The sequence below is a fragment of the Oncorhynchus clarkii genome, chromosome 1 (assembly GCF_045791955.1).
Source record: "Oncorhynchus clarkii lewisi isolate Uvic-CL-2024 chromosome 1, UVic_Ocla_1.0, whole genome shotgun sequence".
Taxonomy (NCBI): domain Eukaryota; kingdom Metazoa; phylum Chordata; class Actinopteri; order Salmoniformes; family Salmonidae; genus Oncorhynchus; species Oncorhynchus clarkii.
Window position 1 is genome coordinate 57,523,739 of NC_092147.1, and position 21,849 is coordinate 57,545,587.

Here is a 21,849-nt window from a genome sequence, read left to right on the forward strand (position 1 = left end):
AATGTTGGAGGTGGCTTATGGTAGAGAAATGGGGTGGCCATTAACGCAGTCAGCATGCCAATTGCATGCTCCCTCAAAACTTGAGACATCTGTGGCATTGTGTTGTGTGACAAAACTGAACATTTTAGAGTGGCCTTTTATTGTTCCCAGCACAAGGTGCATCTGTGCAATGATCATGCTGTTTAATCAGCTTCTTGATATGCCACACCTGTCAGGTGGATTATTATCTTGGCAAATGAGAAATGCTCACTAACAGAGATGTAAACAAATTTGTGCATAACAGAGAAATAAGCTTTTTGTGCATATGGAAAAATTCTGGCATTTTTTATTTCAGCTCATGAAATATGGGACCAACACTAATATTTTTGTTCAGTATATATAAAATATATGCTACAAATGTTCCACCAACAGCCAATGAACCACACACAAATAAACAATGCAAAACTGCAAATTAACGACTGAGCGCTTCATCGTGGTTTGCGTTGTTTATTTATTTATTTTTATTTCACCTGTATTTAACCAGGTGGGCAAGTTGAGAACAAGTTCTCATTTACAATTGCGACCTGGCCAAGATAAAGAAAAGCAGTTTGACACATAAAACGACACAGAGTTACACATGGAGTAAAATAAACATACAGTCAATAATACAGTATAAACAAGTCTATATACGATGTGAGCAAATGAGGTGAGATAAGGGAGGTAAAGGCAAAAAAAGGCCAAGGTGGCAAAGTAAATACAATATAGCAAGTAAAACATTGGAATGGTAGATTTGCAGTGGAAGAATGTGCAAAGCAGAAATAAAAATAATGGGGTGCAAAGGAGCAAAGTAAATAAATACATAAAATAAATACAGTAGGGAAAGAGGTAGTTGTTTGGGCTAAATTATAGGTGGGCCATGTACAGGTGCAATAATCTGTGAGCTGCTCTGTTGTCAAAATCACAATGAAATAAAGAGTATGTAAATCTCGACAAACAGAAAATGCATCTCTCCCTACTCAGTATCAAACGCCTGGCTTAACAATCGCCGAATGTCATTCAACTTTTTGGTGTTTTGTAACAGATGTCTCTCTCCATTCATCAAATGGCAGGTATGCCGTTTGGATGCTGGGATTTTATTAGAGTGGAGTGGAAGAACGTGCACAGGTAGCCTACAGGAGACTTTTGAAGTAGCGTAATCAGATTAAAACATTATAACTGGTTGTGTTTATGCCGCACATAAAAAGGTAATACAAGTGTAAAAATGAAATGACAAATATTTAGGCTATATTGAAGCCTTACGTTCGAGGTCGAGTAGTAGCCGCTCGGAACGGAAAGGAGGCAGAACAAGCGTTAAGCTTTCCTGAATAACTGGACCTGCTGGGAGCATAGGTCTTTGTGGCCACAGAACGGCAACAGACAGGGCATCAGTATCAGAAGTACAGAAATACAGCCAGGCCACGGTTTCAGTTAAGAAAATATGTCACCTGACAACGTGACCGGGAAGATTTTAAACTTACCGTCCATTTGAGAAATTTACCGGACACAGATGCATTGAGTGTGTAACCCATTTGGGCATCCACCCACGGCTTTCAGAATGACAGAAATCACATTTATATTATGGTAATTCATCTTAACCAAACATGCAACTCCTGTAATGAGGGAGCCAACAAAACGTACATTTTCAAACATTTGCCAAAATGCAATTGGCAGGAGCCCGGACTTGAAACACTATTCTAAACAGTGCACCTGATGCAAGCAGTGCATTTGGGAAAGAATTCAGACTTTTTCCACATCTTGTAACGTTACAGCCTTATTCTAAAATGGGTTAAATAAAACATTTTCCTCATCCATCTACACACAATACCCCTCAATGACAAAGCGAAAACAGGTTTTTAGAAACTTTAGCACATGTATTACAAATAAATAGCAGAAATACCTTATTTACATAAGTATTCAGAACCTTTACTATGAGACTCAACATTAAGCTCAGGTGCATCCTGTTCCCATTGATCATCCTTGAGAGGTTTCTACACCTTGATTGGAGTCCACCTGTGGTAAATTCAATTGATTGGACATGATTTGGAAAGGCACACACCTGTCTATATAATGTCCCACAGTTGACAGTGCATGTCAGAGCAAAAACCAAGTCATGAAGTCGAAGGAATTGTCTGTAGAGCTTCGAGACAGGATTGTGTCGCGGCACAGATCTGGGGAATGGTAAAAAACCACCAAGACTCTTCCTAGAGCTGGCCGCCCAGCCAGAAGGAGCAATCGGGGGAGAAGGGCCTTTGTCAGGGAGGTGACCAAGAACCGGATGGTCACTCTGACAGAGCTCCAGAGTTCCTCTGTGGAGATGGGAGAACCTTCAGAAGGACAACAATCTCTGCAGCACTCCACCAATCAGGACTTTATGGTAGACTGGACAGATGGAATTCACTCCTCATTAAAAGGCATGACAGCCCGCTTGGAGTTTGCCAAAAGGCACCTAAAGGACTCTCAGACCATGAGAAACAAGATTCTCTGGTCTTATGAAACCAATATTGAACTGTGGTCTCAATGCCAAGCGTCACGTCTGGAGGAAACCTGGCACCATCCCTACGGTGAAGCATGTTGGTGGTAGCATCATGCTGTGGGGATGTTTTTCAGCGATAGGGACTGGGAGACTAGTCAGGATCGAGGGAAAGATGAACAGAGCAAAGTCCAGAGAGATCCTTGATGAAAACCTACTCCAAAGCAATCAGGACCTCAGACTGGGGTGAAGGTTCACCTTCTAAAAGGACAACAACCCTAAGCACACAGCCAAGACAACACAGGAGTGGCTTTGGGACAAGTCTCTGAATGCCGCTGAATGGATCAGCTAGAGCCCGGACTTGAAACCGATGGAACCATCTCTGGATAGACCTGAAAATAACTGTGCAGTGAAGCTCTTCATCCAACCTGACAGAGTTGAGAGGATCTGCAGAGAAGAATAGGAGAAACTCCCCAAATACAGGTGTGCCAAGCTTGTAGCTTCATACCCAAGAAGACTCGAGGCAATAATCATGTTTTATCAAAGTACTGAGTAAAGGGTCTGAATACTAATGTAAATGTGAAATTTCACGTTTTTTTTTTATACATTTGCTGAAATTTCTAAAAACCTGTTTATGCTTTGTCACTATGGGGGTAATGTGTGTAGGATAATGAGGGGAAAAAACTATTTAATCCATTTTAGAAAAGGCTATAACGTAACAAAAAGTAAAGGTGTCTGGATACTTTCCGAATGCACTGTATGATAGAAATGAAAATCACCTTTAGAAACTTAGAAGGTGAATCTAAAGATGCATTGTAATACTAACTAGGCCTAGAGTCATTTACCCTTCTCGGAGTGGAAACATTGTTTGCAGAGTTCACAGCCAGCTACACTTATGAGAAACCAGCTTTGATTTATTTAATAACCATCGAGTTGTCAATATTTTCATTGTTTTTATTTGGAGTGCTCTATGTGAGCAATGAGCATGGGTCTGGTTTGTCTGACCTTGTTAAAGTTTCGGGGGCGCGCGTGCCTGAACATGCGTAGAAGGGCTACCTGGCCTGCTGTGCGCAAATGTAGGAAAGTGCCCATTTCAGGACGTTTGATATCTGATTGTCTTAGACACCATGTCCACCACCAATAAGCTGAGCTTCTCTGTCATTTTTTATTCACCTCACACTGTAAGTCAACGAAGTCCGGTTTTTTTTCACAGTAGGCCTATTTGGGAAAAAAAAGTCCAACAACCTCCCCCTCGATAATCACAAAGCCTTGGTGTGAAAGAGCAAAATATAATAATCTAACGATCCCATATTGTCACGTGTGCTCCCTCTCCGGCTCCTAGCTCTCCAGGCTGCTCGTTATGGCGCACACCTGTCACCATCGTTACGCGCACCTGCGCATCATCAGACTCACCTGGACTCCATCACCTCCCTGATTACCTTCCCTATATATGTCACTCCCTTTAGTTCCTTCCCCATGCGTTGTTTCTGTTCCTGTGACATGTCTGCGCGTTGGTCGTGTTTCTTATTTTTGTATTATGTTGTGTTTATTTATTAAAACACTCACTCCCTGAACTTGCTTCCCGACTCTCAGCGCACATAGTTACACATATATCCAGTCCTGAGCGTGATCACTGGCACTGGAAACTGAGGGCCCTGAATAGGCTAGTTGATATGATGTTGAAAGATCACTAGAGACCGCTTCATGCGGGATCCAGTGATTGATTTGATAGAATGTTGCACTTCACTAGCAATAGCTCAAGTCAAGACAGATAGAAAGGAAGGCAGAAAGGCTGAGAAGAGACATAAATGTGATTGAAAGAACCAGAATTTCATTAGTATATGTTCTACTGTTTTTATTTTATGTATTTTAATTAGTTGAAAATGGAAGTGGCCAACGGCTGCATTTGCCTTCTCTGAGTTCCATGTGCTCATTCAGGCTAGTTAGCCGCTAATGATCACGGTGAATCAATGTGCCTATATGACAGAGGCTGGTGCTCTCACATTAGTTGAATTTTAACTTTGACATTTTTATAATTTTAATTCAGATTTTTATGATTAACCACGTGATAATGATTTTTAGAAACATATATGTCATTATTGAAATGAAACTGTTCCACGATATGAATATGATAACTGGCACGCAGGTCACTAGCAATGGTAGGATACATTTTATGCTTCTCCAAACTTGAAACTCACGCACCGCCTATTTAGTCTTTATAAAATAATTGCCTCCACCTTTCTACGGTCGGATTTTCAAGCAAGGTAAGACCAGGGTTCTTAAAAATTTGGGCAGTTGGAATTCCATGACTTCTCCATGACTTTTAAACAAATATCCATGACCAACTATTGGCGGCTTCTCTATGTACATATAAAAAAGTAAGTGCAATGTGGTATCGACACTGGGAAGCTGCTCTCTGATCCGATGTACCATCTCCTGTCGTTGATAGGCTTGGGGGGTATCCAGATTTGCATTTCGTCATACAGTCCTTCTCTAATCCCGGGATTTATGATATTACCAACATAACACACAAGGGGGCGCTGAAAACGCAAGAACAGCTCATTGGTCCTCTATGAGCAGAATGCTAACAAAATTAGCACAAACTAATAGCGAAATCACAGGGACGCTGTTAGCTAAATACTAACTAGTGAAAAGAAACATAACTAATTGCAAAGACAGGCAAATCCAGCTCATAAAATTATACAAGCATAGCTAGTAGCTACCAATGTTCATTTTCAGTAAGTGTGAATATTTACAAGCGAAAGTGAATGAGAGAAATTGTGCAAATGAACAAAGTTGTGATGTCTGCTTTTCAGAAGTAAGATCAGAATGTGTACACAGAGCGTAGGGGAGAACAGAGGAGGAAAAAAAACAGATAACTCATCCAGAGCTTTTCAACTTCTGGCTGAAAGCCATTATAAGATATCTGATGGGAAATGTGATGGCGTTTAGTAGTGAATTGCATACAAGTGCAACTTCATCCCCTTATGTGTGCCGCACAACAGAGTCTCGCCGATAGATATAGAACACTATAAACTCACCAGCTCCTGCATTATACTGTTGAGCTATTTACAAACCAACACGTGACTGCCTCAACTGTTCACGGGAACTACGGTAAGCTTCATAATGTAAAAATAATGTGACTGGTGAAATTAAGAATGCAATCTGCTTTATCTCCTAATGTATTGCACAAGTTGACTGCAGGTATTAAAATAAAAAGTAGCAATATTAATGATAATGGCGCCGAAGGAGATGGCTGTCGTTTCACGATCCCGTAACCAATTGTGTTATTGTGTATGTTTTTTGCAACTTATTTTGTACATAATATTTCTTCCACCATGTCTTATGACCGAAACTGGAGGAAACTTTGGACGCCCGACAGGGCCCTCATCATCTCATCATTTGCAGGAGGAGAAGATGGAGATATCATGGACGACGGTCCGGGTGCCTTGTAAGGATCCGTCGCCAAGAGGGTAATCTACCTTTACCATCGGTCCTATTAGCCAACGTACAATCAATCGATAATAAAATAGACGAACTACGAGCACGTATATCCTACCAACAGGACATTACAAACAGTAATATCTTATGTTTCGCCGAGTCGTGGCTGAACAACGACATGATTAACATACAGCTGGCGGGTTTTAAGCTTTTTTGGGGCGGAAAGAACAGCGGCCTCTGGTAAGACAAGGGGTGGCGGCCTATGTATATTTGTAAACAACAGCTGGTGCACGAAATCTAAGGAAGTCTCAAGGTTTTGCTCACCTGAGGTAGAGTATCTCATGATAAGCTGTAGACCACACTATTTACCAAGAGAGTTTATATCAACATTTTTCGTAGCTGTCTACATAGCACCGCAGACCGATGCAGGCACTAAGACCACACTCAATGAGCTGTATACGGCCATTAGCAAACAGGAAAACTCTCATCCATTGGTGCCGCTTCTATTGGCCGAGGACTTTAATGCAGGGAAACTCAAATCCGTTCTACCTAATCTCTACCAGCAGGTTAAGCGTGCAATCAGAGGGAAAAAAACTTGAGACCACCTTTACTCCACACACAGAGACGCGCACAAAGCTCTCCCTCACCCCCCATTTGGCAAATCTGATCAAAATTCTATCCTCCTGATTCCTGCTTACAAGCAAAAACTAAAGCAGGAAGCACCAGTGACTCGGTCAATAAGAAAGTGGTCAGATGACGCAGATGCTAAGCTACAGGACTGTCTTGCTAGCACAGACTGGAATATGTTCCGGGATTCTTCAGATGGCATTTAGGAGTACACCACATCTGTCATTTGCTTCATCAACAGTGACCGTACCATACCCCAACCAGAAGCCATTGATTACAGGCAACATCCGCACTGAGCTAAAGGGTAGAGCTGCCGCTTTCAAGGAGCGGGACTCTAACCTGGAAGCTTATAAGAAATCCCGCTATACCCTCCAACGAACCATCATACAGGCAAAGCATCAATACAGGACTAAGATTGAATTGTACTACACCGGCTCCGATGCCAGATGTGGCAGGGCTTGCAAACTATTTCAGACTACAAAGGGAAGCACAGCCACGAGCTGCCCAGTGACACAAACCTACCGGACGAGCTAAATTATTTCTATGCTCGCTTCATGGCAAGTAACACTGAAACATGCATGAGAGCATCAGCTGCCAAGCCGCACTGCTTCTTGACACACTGTGTGATCACGCTCTCCGTAGCCAATGCGAGTAAGACCTTTGAACAGGTCAACATTCACAAGGCCGCAGGGCCAGACAGATTACCAGGACGTGTACTCCGAGCATGCGCTGACCAACTGACAGGTGTCTTCACTGACATTTTCAACCAGTCTGACTGAGTCTGTAATACCAACCTGTTTCAAGCAGAACACCATAGTCCCTGTGCCAAAGAACACTAAGATAACCTGCCTAAATGACTACCGACCCGTAGCACTCACATCTGTAGCCATGAAGTGCATTGAAAGGCTAAACATGGCTCACATCAACACCATTATCCCAGAAACCCTAGACCCACTCCAATTTGCATTCTGCCCCAACAGATCCACAGATGATGCAATCTCTATTGCACTCCACTGCCCCTTCACACCTGGACAAAAGGAACATCTATGTGAGTAGGCTATTCATTGACTACAGCTCAGCGTTCAGCACCCATAGTGCCCTCAAAGCTCACCTCCCTCTGAAAATGGATCCTGGACTTCCTGACGGGCCGCCCCCAGGTGGTAAGGGTAGGGAACAACACATCCGCCACGCTGATCCTCAACACGGGGGCCCCTCAGGCGTGCATGCTCAGTCACCTCCTGTACACCCTGTTCACTCATGACTGCATGGCTAGGCACAACTCCAACACCATCATGAAGTTTGCCGATGACACAACAGTTGTAGGACTGATCACTGAAAACGATGAGAGCCTATAGGAAGAAGGGAGGTCAGAGACCTGGCCGTGTGGTGCCAAGACAACAACCTCTCCCTCAACGTGATCAAGACAAAGGAGATGATTGTGGACTACAGGAAAAAGAGGACGGAGCAAGCCCCATTCTCATCGACGGGGCTGCAGTGGAACTTCAAGTTCCTTGGTGTCTACATCACCAACAAACTATCATGATTCAAACACACCAAGACAGTCATGAAGAGGGCATGACAAAGCCTATTCCCCTCAGGAGACTGAAAAGATTTGGCTTGGGTCCACAGATCCTCAAAAGGTTCTACAGCTGTACCATCGAGTGCTTTCTGACTGGCTGCATCACTGCCTGGTATGGCAACTGCTCGGCCTCCGACCGCAAGGCACTACAGATCGTAGTGATCGTAGCCAAGCTTCCTGCCATCCAGGACTTCTATACCAGGCGGTGTCAGAGGAAGGCCCTAAAAATTGTCAAAGACTCACTCCAGCCACCCGAGTCATAGACTGTTCTCTCTGCTACCGCACGGCAAGCGGTACCGGAGCGCCAGGTCTAGGTCCAAAAGGCTTCTTAACAGCTTCTATCTCAAAGCCATAAGACTCCTGAACAGCTAATCAAAAGGGCTACCCAGACCTCACTCTAAATCTGGGACCAAAAGGCATGTGCCTAGTCACTTGTTTTTTTTGTGATACTTTTTATCTCCTTTTTGCCACAATTTTGTGATATCCAATTGGTAGTTACAGTCTTGTGCCATCGCTGCAACTCCCATACAGACTCTGGAGAGGCGAAGTTCGAGAGCCATGCGTCCGCCGAAACACGACCCTGCCATGTGTCGGAGGAAACGCCGTACAACTGCCGACCATGTCAGCGTGCATGCGCCCGTCCCGTCACAAGCAGTCGCTGGAGCACGATGGGACAAGGACATCCCAGCTGGCCAAACTCTTCCTTTCCCCAGACGACGCTGGGCCAATTGTGCGCAACCTCGTGTCTCGCAGTCGCAGCCGGCTGCATAGCCCGGGATTGAACCCGGGACTGTAGTGACGCCTTTAGCACTATGATGCCTAGTAACTGTTACCCCTACCCACATGTACATACTGTACTACCTCAAATCCTCGTACCCCTGCACATTGACTCAGTACTGGTACTGTTTTTATTGAGTTACTATTTCCTTTTTTATTTAGTAAAGTTACTGTTTAACTCTGCACTGTTAGGAATGGGCTCTTAAGTAAGCATTTCACTGTAAAGTCTACACCTGTTGTATTAGGAGCATGTGACCAATAAAGTTGTATTTGATTTGACACATTTTCTGGAAATGTACCTTTTCTAGTTTAGTCATATTTATCTTAGCTACTTTAGAAGTGTTTACTTTGCAGGCTGACTCATATAATTGAGTTGCAAATGTCCCATACATTGGATGCCCATATCAACTAGAAGTATCAACAAAACAAGTTTTGAAGCCACATAATCCAAAATAATCTTTTTTTTCCCCAAAATGTGTTCACAATTCACAAATTATTATTTTGATTTACCGAATCCCAACTAATACAATGGTGAAGTGAATCGATCATTTAGTCAAAAATAATTGCTTAAAAGAACCATATGAGTAGTTTTTTTTTTTTTAATTGTATGGCCTTATTCGCGAGTGTTGGTGAAAGGTTTTTTGGAACATGACGAAAACATTAATACGTGTAACTAGAGGGTACAAAACGTGTTTTTAATTGGCTACCTAGTTCATTTGTTCTCTATCATATTTTATTGGATAGGCCTACCTGCTGCTGTAATGTCCTTTCTGTCTCTCCACTTGTGCAACGGCCCACTTGTCTCACACTATGCAGGTGATGCACACAAACACAGACTCCCTAGTATCATTCTGATACTGGCTAATAAGTTTACTTTTATTTGATTGATCAAATATTTAAAGAACTGTGCCTAAATAAATTACATTCACAGAAATGATTAAATACATTTCCATGATTTTTCCAAAACTTTTCCAGGCTTGGAAAACACTATTTTAAAATGTCATGACTTTTCCAGGATGTTCATAACCGTACGAACACTGTAAGGCATGCCTCATAATGTGAAAGTAAAACATTCAGGTTTCACACAATTAAGTATGTTTTCAAAATGCATACTGCCTCCAGCTCACATTGTAAAGTGTTGGGTGACACACTGATAGCGTGTCAACTGTTGTTTTTCCTCAGAGTGAATTTAGCCAGCAACATTTTTATTTATCTGCTTAAAAACATTTTTACCGGTTAATGGAAACCCTGAGCCAGACTGTCCTATTGGACCTTTTTAAATCTTATAATATGTTGAGAGTAGACCCACAACTGATTCAAATGGAATGGATGAAATGAAACATTCAAATAACAGGGCTTTTTGACATTATTCAAATTACATTTGAATACAGTTTCCAATTGTACTCACTTGAAAACAATAATGCAATATTCATTGCATTATGGTGTTGTAGGCTAGTCTAGGTAGAATAATAGTATTGTCCACAAGGCCATACAGATTGGATTAACTGTATAACAGATTTTTTTTGATTTTGTGAGGTGAGCCAGCAACAAAAAAAAAATGAATCATACTAATTATTTTACAAAAAATGTTGTACCCCTTGAAATAATACAAAACAACCCGTGTACAAAACCTAGCAAACTCACCAAGAAATTTCAACCTTTTGTTTATTCCTACTATTCCTAAACGGCAGGACAAGGAAGTGAATCCGCGTCACTGGCATGAAAGGCAAACACCCTCTGCATTGTGCCCACTTGGTAGGAATTGTATCATGGCTCATATAGCAAGGATTATGACAGTATAATGGTTTTGGATTGACAGTCACAGGGACCAGTAGGCTTGGGTGATATACCATTTATACCATCTAAGATGTGTAAAATAAATTATATCCAGCTCATGGCTCCAGCTATGCATATGGTTTGCTAACCTGCTGGCTAAGTGGCTTGATGTTAAGATACATCAGAGACATTCAATCCCCTCCTGGATCAAGATCCCTGTTGCCTAAATTATTTTGTGCATCATTTTTTATCTATTTAACCTTTTCACATGCGAATTCCAAATATATCTAACGGTTGCCCCAGCGTGAGTTGTTTTATGCACGTGACGTCAAACTGCACCAACTGTCCCAAAAAGTGATTGTTACGCAACACAACAGTTAACACCCGCTGCCTGCTAATTATCTATAGGCTGTTTCAACTTGTCAATTTCAAATTATCTTCCAACAAGTTGTACTTTCTAACAACAGTTTCAATTGAGAGCCTCCCGAGTGGCGCAGTGGTCTAGCTGGGTGACACTAGAGATTCTGGGTTCGAGTCAATTACATTTGTATGGCCTAAACAAGAGCTTTTTGAGCTGCGTGTCTCATGTCTTGGCTGTCTTGACATTCATGCGCAATGAGGCACCTGGCCTCTCCGCTATTCCTTTATGTTCTTGTGGATTTATACAGAAAATTGGTGCAGATTGACTGATTTTATGTGTGGTATGATTGTTAGTTAAGATCTGGACAAACAATCCACCTACCACTATTGTCGCTATGGATAGAGGACAGGATAGAGGTGACTGTATAGTAAGCGAAAAAGAAAAGCGTAGTGCATAAGGGAAGTACCAAAACACCTTGATAGGAGAGGCGCATGCAAGGAGATGAGAACATTTGGCAATATAGAATAAATTACATAGTAAAAACTGCAAAATGGGGACTGTAAAACAGGGGGGAAATGCACTACCCTCCCATGTGCCCAATATTTTTTTTTGAATTGTGTGATTTTAGAAAAATCCCTCCACAAAGGGAGGTCAAAAGAAAGCAACAAAAGAAAGTTTGACAACTCTACCCTACCTCCTTGATCATGTGCATGAGGGACATTACTGAAGCGTGTTAGAATGTGATCTGGCTGTGAGTGTACCTAGCTCTGGTCTATTCATCTCCCTAACAGAACAGACAGCCATTCCCTTCAGAGGCCTAGTGCAGAGAGTGGAGTGGAGAAAGAGGGGCGATCCTGCTCTCAACTTCAGCAGAGTGAATTCCTCTAAAGGAACACATACACCTGGAAGGAATACACATGATGCAGCCAACTACATTTCATTGCAGCTCATTTGATAGGCAGAGATCAAAACATACCCTAAATATGACATGAGAGTTAAGAGTTAATGGGCAGGATAAGAACATTCCTTTCATAAAACTAGGAAGGATCCATGGCTTTTTCTTGGCTTTGTAACACCCTGCAGAGGTTATGAACTCTCAAGTCTTTATCAACTGGTTGGGAGGATTCTGATCTTTTTTCTATCCCTCTTGTTTTCTTTGTACTTTGTTTCATTGGCACCGACCCCCCAAAGCTGTACTCCATAGCATACATATGGCTGGAGCTAAGAAAAGCATGGCAAGTTGGCCAAGAAGACAGACCTGCAAAAATAGCAACTATCTGAATGAATATGCTAATAAGCCAATATGAAAGCCAATCTTGTCTGTGTATTTGAGGAATGTAGTGCATCATGCACAGTGCATGCATTCCAACATGGAGGAGAACAACGTCTTTTCCAGTATGGGATACAAACACAATATAATTTTGTAACCCCATCTTTTCCATTTACAATAAGGTTAGGCCTATACCATCAAGAGTATACAGTTTACAAGAGCAATAAAATAGTACTAAGCTCTAAGGTGCAATGCCACCATAGTATTAGATGAGATATGTGTTGCAAATAAAGCTATGTTACATTCTTCTCAGCAGGTAAACTACTTCCAATCTTTAGGTAGGCTATGTTACAATGTTGCATATGCCCGGTGTGAGCCTTTTAAAGTTGAGTGTGAACCTCAACATTTCAACTTTATTTTCTTCAGATAGAAATGGTAGCGTACTTTTACATACTGCAACATGACAGCCGGATGTAGGTAAATGTAAAGAAACGGGTGACAAAGTTCCGAACAAATATCGGTTGACTGTCATGCCTTGATCATGGAGCACAATGTATGGAACCAGAAGTATATTATTATGGATTTGTCGAACTAACCCATTTATAGATGCAATTGACAAAGTTATATTCTTCCCGGGGTACTTTTGTTAAGGGTTTGGTTTAAACATTTGCTGCTCTAAATGTTTGTTTTTTTTACAAAAAGTTTAATTACTACACATTTACAGGGTTAGAGTCCCACATGGTCATATCTCCACGTTACAGTGCTTGTATGTTACAGCGCTTGTTTACGGTAGATTGTCTTCTGTCTGAGATGCCAATTATTATCTATTTAGCGTGCTCCGAAAACCTGTGTGTAAGCGTAACTGGGGAGGAAGTATAGTTTGTCAACTGAAGGAACACACAGCATAAGGATCTGTGCAAAATCTGCTACCATAATCACGGGAAGTAGTTTTGGGGTGGGGGGGGGGCTGCGATTTTTTGGGCCGATGTGGGGAGGGATGTAGAAGCAAAAACATTACATTAGAATGACAATTGCAGAGAAAGGGACAGGGCAACAACTCTTACAATCCCAATTATTGAATCCTGCAAGACTTAAGTTCTTAAGTTCACTACGGTTGGTCTCATCTTGGATGCTGATTGGTTAAAACCGCATTCCAGCCGGTGTCTATTCCACAAGTTAACCACCGACTAAAGCTATGACGTTGAAAAGCCTATTTACTCTGTTCCATCTCACTGCGCAATCCACTGTCTCATCAGCCCAGCCAGGCAATTTATAAACTTGATCTCGACTTTAAAAAGCATCATCTCCCATTTCTTTTAGACTAGCATTTGATTTTCAACAGCGGAGATTTGTATAAACCTTGCTGACTGTCTCTCCGACATTTGCAACATTGTTTCAAAATTGAAATTCGATCTCCAGCTGCCCCATAGTAATGAACATCCCTGGAGTCGGGAGGAGACAGACAGGCAGGCAAGGCAGCCAGTCGAAATCGTGAATTATCTGGCATCATTGTTATGGATATATACAAGGACAATAGAAAACAGGTAAAACAAAACAAAATGCAGCTAGTTTGATGTCTTTCCAACTTCAGTTTGAAGTGATTGTGGTAGGTGTGTTGTTGGCTAGCTCCTCTGAACAACAGTGTCCTGACAAGAAAGAACATGTTTTATGCCAGGCGAAATTGCGCATCATTAGCTCATTATTATGGATGTATCCAAATAAATGTCACTAGAAAACAGCTTAAACAAACACAAATACAGCTACTTTGTTGTTATTCTGGCTGAACTGTTTGACTCGACTGTAAGTGGAAAATATGGAACAAATGACTGGGTCCCGTCCATAGATACAGGAGCTATATCTTGTGCAAGAATGAAATAGTATGAATAAATTCATTTAAAAAAAGTTTTTTTAATGGAAATATGTAAATCATTATTGTAATATGATGGTAACCCGTTGTTTAAAGTGGTAATGCCCTCGAAGCCGGTGTTTGGAGGATATATTGGCACGGTTTGCAGGCCCGAGACGAACAACACCGGTGACAATATATCCTCCAAATACCGGCTTCTCGGGCATTATCGAGTAATTATACAACTACTTTTTTTGCCAAAGCAGAGATGAGGTGGGAAAAAAATGCCACCCTACAGATGTCTATATCTGTCCCTAATACTTGTAAGGGCTGGTGCACTACTTTTGTAATATATATATTATTTTATTTGTTTTATATATATATATAAATGTTTCCCTTCTTATGGGTGTGCTGAAGCACCCCTACTTCCCAGGGCTATGTCTGCTACAGTATCTTTTTATTGTTAAGATTATTTCAGGCTAAGAGAAGGGGCATATCAGCATGTTTATTAACATTTCTAAACATTAAAACACAGCGTCGGATTGTAGTTCACAGGCAGCCAACCTTGGGCAGTTATCTACCGAAACCCCGATGAAGAAGCTAATGTCAAACTTGATCTAGATAGACTGTATCACATCCGGACATGATTGGGAGTCCCATAGGGCGGCGCACAATTGGCCCAGCGTCTTCCGAGTTTGGCCGGGGTAGGCCATCATTGTAAATAAGAATGTGTTCTTAACTGACTTGCCTAGTTAAATAAAAGGTTAAATACAATTGACAAAAAATGGCAAATAATGTATAGAAATCCCGCGCTTGAATTCCTTAGCTCGGACAATACTTTCTAAGCTAATAGGCGGTTCGTGTGACAGACAGTGAATGCCTTGCGAGTTTATAGCTTACCTTTCATGCAAATAATGCCAATTGAGAGGAAAGTAGCCACCAGTGGCTTTCTGGTGTTGGTAACCTTAGAGTTTGTATTGCCTTCTCGCCGTTGTCGGGCATTCTTCGTAGATAGTTCCATGATTGTCAGCTACTTGGTACTAGAGACTGTAGCGACAAAAGGAAAACAGGGAACTCCGCACGTCAACGTCTGCGCAAAAAGAGCACAACCTATGCAGGTCGAGCAGAAGGTATGGAAGGTATGACAACCTACTTCAGCCACCTCTCCGGGAACACCAAGAGGGAAGACAACCACGTAAAAGAGCACTGTTTAGATATGACTGAATAGTTAGATAAATTTGGAAAACAAGTTTGCCATATATCCCATGTTCTTCTTGTAGTCTGTAATAGAAATGTAGATTGGGACTATTAATCTAGTATTTGCACAATATTTTAGTTGATTTCGTACTCCACCTCTCTCTTATGTTCCGTCCACCTAGAAATCCGATCAAAAGACCTGTTCAGTCCTGAACCCACATGAGTCTCGATCATCGGTGCCTGGAACTCGTCTTTTTCTCCTACAACGCGCACTCTTACTCACTCCCATTGCCGTCGCTTCCGGTACCTAGGCTGGTAATCGCATGCTAGGGATAAAGAATACAATGCTGCTTCCCTCTGGTTGAAAGTAGTCAGGAGAGATTTGTTCAACGTGTATTAAATAACTTAATTGTTATGGAAATACTATAACTCCACTGCAAATTATTCAAAATAACCTAAAATAATGGGTCATTTCCTAAATGTACAGTTTGTATAGCCTAGCATAAATTATTTTGATTTCTCAGCCAGGCGCAATTCAACACAAATCAAATGTATTGGTCACATACACATGTTTAGCAGATGTTATTGAGTGTGTAGTGAAATGCTTGTTACCTTGTTACCTTTATGCATCCTGGACTTTGGCGATCAAAGAGTCAAGTTTACACTGAGAGTCTGTCCACTCTTGGACACTTCTGTAGTAACACTTTCATTACTAGCCTACAAGTTAGGAAAGGCACAAGAATATAATCTTCTTGATTGGCATTCATCTCATGAATAGACCTTGTGAATAAAGGAAAAGCCAGCCACATCCCTACACCAACACCTCGCTTCTAGCTAAACACCTTCTTCGCCTGCTTTGAGGATAACAACATGAGCTGCCGACATGGGTCCCCAGCACTCACGAGGACTATGTGCTCCTGATCTCTGTGGCCAATGTGAGTAAGGCGTGTATGCGGGTTAAGACTAGCAAGGCTGCCGGCCCAGACAGCATCCCAAGCGGCATCCTCAGAGCATGTGCAGACCAGCTGGCTGGAGTGTTTACAGCCTTCTCTCACTATCCCAGTCTGTTGTCCCCACTTGATTCAAGATGTCTACCATCATTCCTGTATCCAAGAAAGCGAAGGTAACTGAACTAAATGTCTATTCCCCGTAGCACTTATTTCTGTAATCATGAAGTGCTTTGAGAGGCTAGTTACAGTCTGAAACCCTCCCTATGCAACTGGGTCCTGGACTTCCTGACAGGCCGACCCCAAGTGGTGAAGATAGACAACAACTGATCTTCAACACAGGGGCCCACAGGGGTGCATGCTCAGCCCCCTCCTGTTCATCCATGACTCCATGGCCATGCACGTCTCTAACTCAAATCATCAAGTTTGCTGACGACACAACAGTGGTAGGCCTGATTACCAACAACAACGAGACAGCCTAACAGGAAGGAGGTGAATGCCTTGGCGGAGTGGTGAAAGGAAAATAACCTCTCCCTCAACGTCAACAAAACGAAGGAGCTGATTGTGGACAACAGGAGACAGCAGAGAGAGAACACCCCCACCCAAATAGACGGGGCGGCTGTGGAGAAGGTCAAAAGTCTCAAGTTTATCGGTGCACACATCACTGACGACCTGAAATGGTCCCTTCACACAGACAGTGTGGTGAAGAAGGCACAAGAGCGCCTCTTCAACCTCAGGAGGCTGAAGAAATTTGTCTTGGCCGCTAAACCCTTTACAAATTTATACAGAGCATCCTGTCGGGCAGTGTCACCGCTTGGTACGTCAACTGCACCGTCAGAGACCACAGGGCTCTCCAAAGTGTGGTGTGGACAGCCCATTGCATCATCTGGGGCACACTGCCTGCCCTCCAGGATATCTACTGCAACCGGTGTCACAGAAATGCCAAGAACATCGTCAAGGACTCCAGCCACCCGAGCCACAGCCTGTTCACCCCGCTACCTTCTAGGAGGCGTAGACAGTACAGGTGCATCAAAGCTGGGACTGAGAGACTGATAGAATCTGTTTATCTCCAGGCCATCAGAATGTTTAACAGTCACCACTAGCTGGTCTCTGCCCAGTATCCTGCCCTGAACCTCAGACACTTTCACTAGCCGGCTACCACCCGGCACTCTACCCTGCACCTTAGATCCCTATGCCCTATGTACATATAGTCAACATTGGTCACTTTAATAATGTTTACACACTATTTAACACAGTTTATACAGTATATAGTGTGTTCTGGTCATGGCTCATGCTATAAATACTGCTATACTCACCTTTTCTATTCACATACTGTTCATAATGTCTATACACACCATTCACATATATATTACTTATCCTTGAAGCTAAATTCCTGCAATTCCATACATTTTCCTATGGGGATTTGTACTGTCTATTTATATAATGTTTTCTCGACATAGCTCATTCTAATATTTCTACTACTGTACATGGCACTTTAGTTCCACTGTTTATACTCACCGCATATTTATTTATATACTGGATTCTTGACATAGCTCACTCAAATATATCTACTGCTATACATATCATGCCTAGGATATCTTGTGTAAATTCATCTGGTGTAGGTACGTATGGATTGCATTCGGATTACTGTTACAGTGCTATTTGGGTTGGTATTGGATTTTTTTTCCAGACATTTCTTGTCAATCTTTATTTATTTTATTATTTGTGTACCTAACATTTTCCTGTAATGTTAGGAGCTAGTAAAATAAGCATGTCGCTGCACCCGCTATAACATCTCAAATCAAATCGTATTGGACGCGTAACATATTTTGCAGATGTAATCGCAGGTGCAGCTGAATGCTTATGTTTCTATCTCAAACAGTGAAGTATACCTAACAGTACAAAACAATTCACACAAATCCCTCAAATAAAAATGAAGACATTAAGAAGTATCAGAACAAGCAATGTCAGAGCCCGGAATACGAATATATATACAGCTGAAGTCGGAAGTTTACATACACCTAGGTTGGAGTCATTAAAACTTGTTTTCAACCACTTCACAAATTTCTTGTTAACAAACTAAAGTTTTGGCATGTCGGTTAGGACATCTACTTTGTACATGACAAAGGTAATTTGTCCAAAAATTGTTTACAGACAGATTATTTCACTTATAATTCACTGTATCACAATGCCAGTGGGTCAGAAGTTTACATACACTAAGTTGAATGTGCCTTTAAACAGCTTGGAAAATTACAGAAAATGATGTCATGGCTTTAGAAGCTTCTGATAGGCTAATTGACATAATTTGAGTCAATTGGAGGTGTACCTGTGGATGTATTTCAAGGCCTACCTTCAGACTCAGTGCCTCTGCTTGACATCATGGAAAAATCTAAAGAAATCAGCCAAGACCTCAGAAAAAACATTGTAGACCTCCACAAGTCTGGTTTATCCTTGGGGGCAATTTCCAAACGCCTGAAGGTACCACGTTCATCTGTACAAACAATAGTACGCAAGTACTACGAAGCCGTCATACCGCTCAGTAAGGAGACATGTTCTGTCTCCTAGAGATGAACGTACTTTGGTGCGAAAAGTGCCAATCAATGCCAGAACAACAGCAAAGGACATTGTGAAGATGCTGGAGGAAACAGGTACTGCCACTGCTCCAAAACCGCCATCAAAAAAAAGCCAGACTACGGGTTGCAACTGCACACGGGGACAAAGATCATACTTTTTGGAAAAATGTCCCCTGGTCTGATGAAACAAAATAGAACTGTTTGGCCATAATGACCAACGTGATGTTTGGAGGAAAATACCACTATCCCAACCGCGAAGCACGTCGGTGGCAGCATCATGTTGTGGGGGTGCTTTGCTGCAGGAGGGCCTGGTGCACTTCACAAAATAGATGGCATCAATATAGGAAAATAATGTGGATATATTGAAGCAACATCTCAAGACATCAGTTAAAGCTTGGTCGCAAATGGGTCTTCCAAAGGGACAATGACCCCAAGCATACTTCCAAAGTTGTGGCAAAATGGCTTAAGGACAACAAAGTCAAGGTATTGGAGTGGCCATCACAAAGGTGTGACCTCAATCCCATAGAAAATGTGTGAGCAGAACTGAAAAAGTGTGTGCGAGCAAAGAGGCCTACAAACCTGACTCCGTTACACCAGCTCTGTCAGGAGGAATGGGCCAAAATTCACCCAACTTATTGTGGGAGGCTTGTGGAAGGCTACCCGAAACATTTGACCCAAGTTAAACAATTTAAAGGCTATGCTAACAAATACTAATTAAGTGTATGTAATCTTCTGACCCACTGGGAATGTGATGAAAGAAATAAAAGCTGAAATAAATAATTCTCTCTACTATTATTTTGACATTTCACATTCTTAAAATATAGTGGTGATCCTAACTGACCTGAGACAGGGAATTTTTACTAGGATTAAATGTCAGGATTTGTGAAAAACTGAGTTTAAATGTATTAGGCTAAGGTGTATGTAAAATTCCGACTTCAACTGTACATAGGCCAACTGAAAGTCTAATTGATCATTAGAAAACCCTTTTGCAATTATGTTAGCCCAGCTGAAAACTGTTGTTCTGATTAAAGCAATAAAACTGGCCTTCTTTAGACTATTCTATTCTGAGAAATGGCTATTCCATGTGAGAAATTGCCAAGAAACTGAAGATCTCGTGCAACGCTGTGTATTAATCCCTTCACAGAAGAGCGCAAATGTTCTCTAACCAGAAAAGAAAGAGGAGTGCGAGGCCCTGGTGTACAACTGAGCAAGAGGACACGTACATTAGAGTATCTGGTTTGATAAACAGATGCCTCAAGTCCTCAACTGGCAGCTTCATTAAATAGTACCCGCAAAACACCATCATCATCAGTGAAGAGGCAACTCCGGGATGCTGGCCTTCTAGGCCGAGTTGCAAAGAAAAATCCATATCTCAGACTGGCCAATTTAACTAAAAGATTAAGACAGGTAAAAGAACACAGACACTGGACAGAGGAACTCTGACTAGAAGGCTAGCATTCCGGAATCGCCTCTTCACTGTTGATGTTGAGACCCACTCCTCTTTCTATTCTAGTTAGAGCCAGTTTGCTCTGTCCTGTGAAGGGAGTAGTACACAGCGTGTTAGGAGACTTACCTTGTACAGATGCATAATGGGCTTTGCAGGTGTTGCTCCCTTGCGGACGCTGAATACATTTAATTTAACTGCTGAAAAACCTCCCACTTGCTGGCCAACACGTTTTTCCTGGAGTGTTCATTCAATAGGGTTTTCAGTACATGTATTTAAAGCCATCCTTTTAAATTTGGTGTACATACACTGCTCAAAAAAATAAAGGGAACTTTTAAACAACACAATGTAACTCCAAGTCAATCACACTTCTGTGAAATCAAACTGTCCACTTAGGAAGCAACACTGATTGACAATACATTTCACATGCTGTTGTGCAAATGGAATAGACAACAGGTGGAAATTATAGGCAATTAGCAAGACACCCCCAATAAAGGAGTGGTTCTGCAGGTGGTGACCACAGACCACTTCTCAGTTCCTATGCTTCCTGGCTGATGTTTTGGTCAGTTTTGAATGCTGGCGGTGCTTTCACTCTAGTGGTAGCATGGGACGGAGTCTACAACCCACACAAGTGGCTCAGGTAGTGCAGCTCATCCAGGACGGCACATCAATGCGAGCTGTGGCAAGAAGGTTTGCTGTGTCTGTCAGCGTAGTGTCCAGAGCATGGAGGCGCTACCAGGAGACAGGCCAGTACATCAGGAGACGTGGAGGAGGCCGTAGGAGGGCAACAACCCAGCAGCAGGACCGCTACCTCCGTCTTTGTGCAAGGAGGAGCAGGAGGAGCACTGCCAGAGCCCTGCAAAATGACCTCCAGCAGGCCACAAATGTGCATGTGTCTGCTCAAACGGTCAGAAACAGACTCCATGAGGGTGGTATGAGGGCATGACATCCACAGGTGGGGGTTGTGCTTACAGCCCAACACCGTGCAGGACGTTTGGCATTTGCCAGAGAACACCAAGATTGGCAAATTCGCCACTGGCGCCCTGTGCTCTTCACAGATGAAAGCAGGTTCACACTGAGCACATGTGACAGAGTCTGGAGACGCCGTGGAGAACGTTCTGCTGCCTGCAACATCCTCCAGCATGACCGGTTTGGCGGTGGGTCAGTCATGGTGTGGGGTGGCATTTCTTTGGGGGGCCTCCATGTGCTCGCCAGAGGTAGCCTGACTGCCATTAGGTACCGAGATGAGATCCTCAGACCCCTTGTGAGACCATATGCTGGTGCGGTTGGCCCTGGGTTCCTCCTAATGCAAGACAATGCTAGACCTCATGTGGCTGGAGTGTGTCAGCATTTCCTGCAAGAGGACGGCATTGATGCTATGGACTGGCCCGCCCGTTCCCCAGACCTGAATCCAATTGAGCACATCTGGGACATCATGTCTCGCTCCATCCACCAACGCCACGTTGCACCACAGACTGTCCAGGAGTTGGCGGATGCTTTAGTCCAGGTCTGCCACCTCATCA

The 21,849-nt window shown here is 42.6% G+C and overlaps 1 protein-coding gene across 1 annotated transcript in view; it reads right to left on the reverse strand.

Moving 5' to 3' along the window:
* The window catches only part of LOC139409150 (protein tyrosine kinase 7b), a 206,400-nt gene extending 190,758 nt beyond the window's left edge, over positions 1-15,642 (reverse strand). Inside the window, exon 1 of the mRNA XM_071153919.1 lies at positions 15,066-15,642. Within this exon, the coding sequence (XP_071010020.1) occupies positions 15,066-15,186 (121 nt within the window). The 5' untranslated portion in view covers positions 15,187-15,642. The remainder of the gene's footprint in view (positions 1-15,065) is intronic.
* Between the last annotated feature and the right edge of the window lie 6,207 nt (positions 15,643-21,849).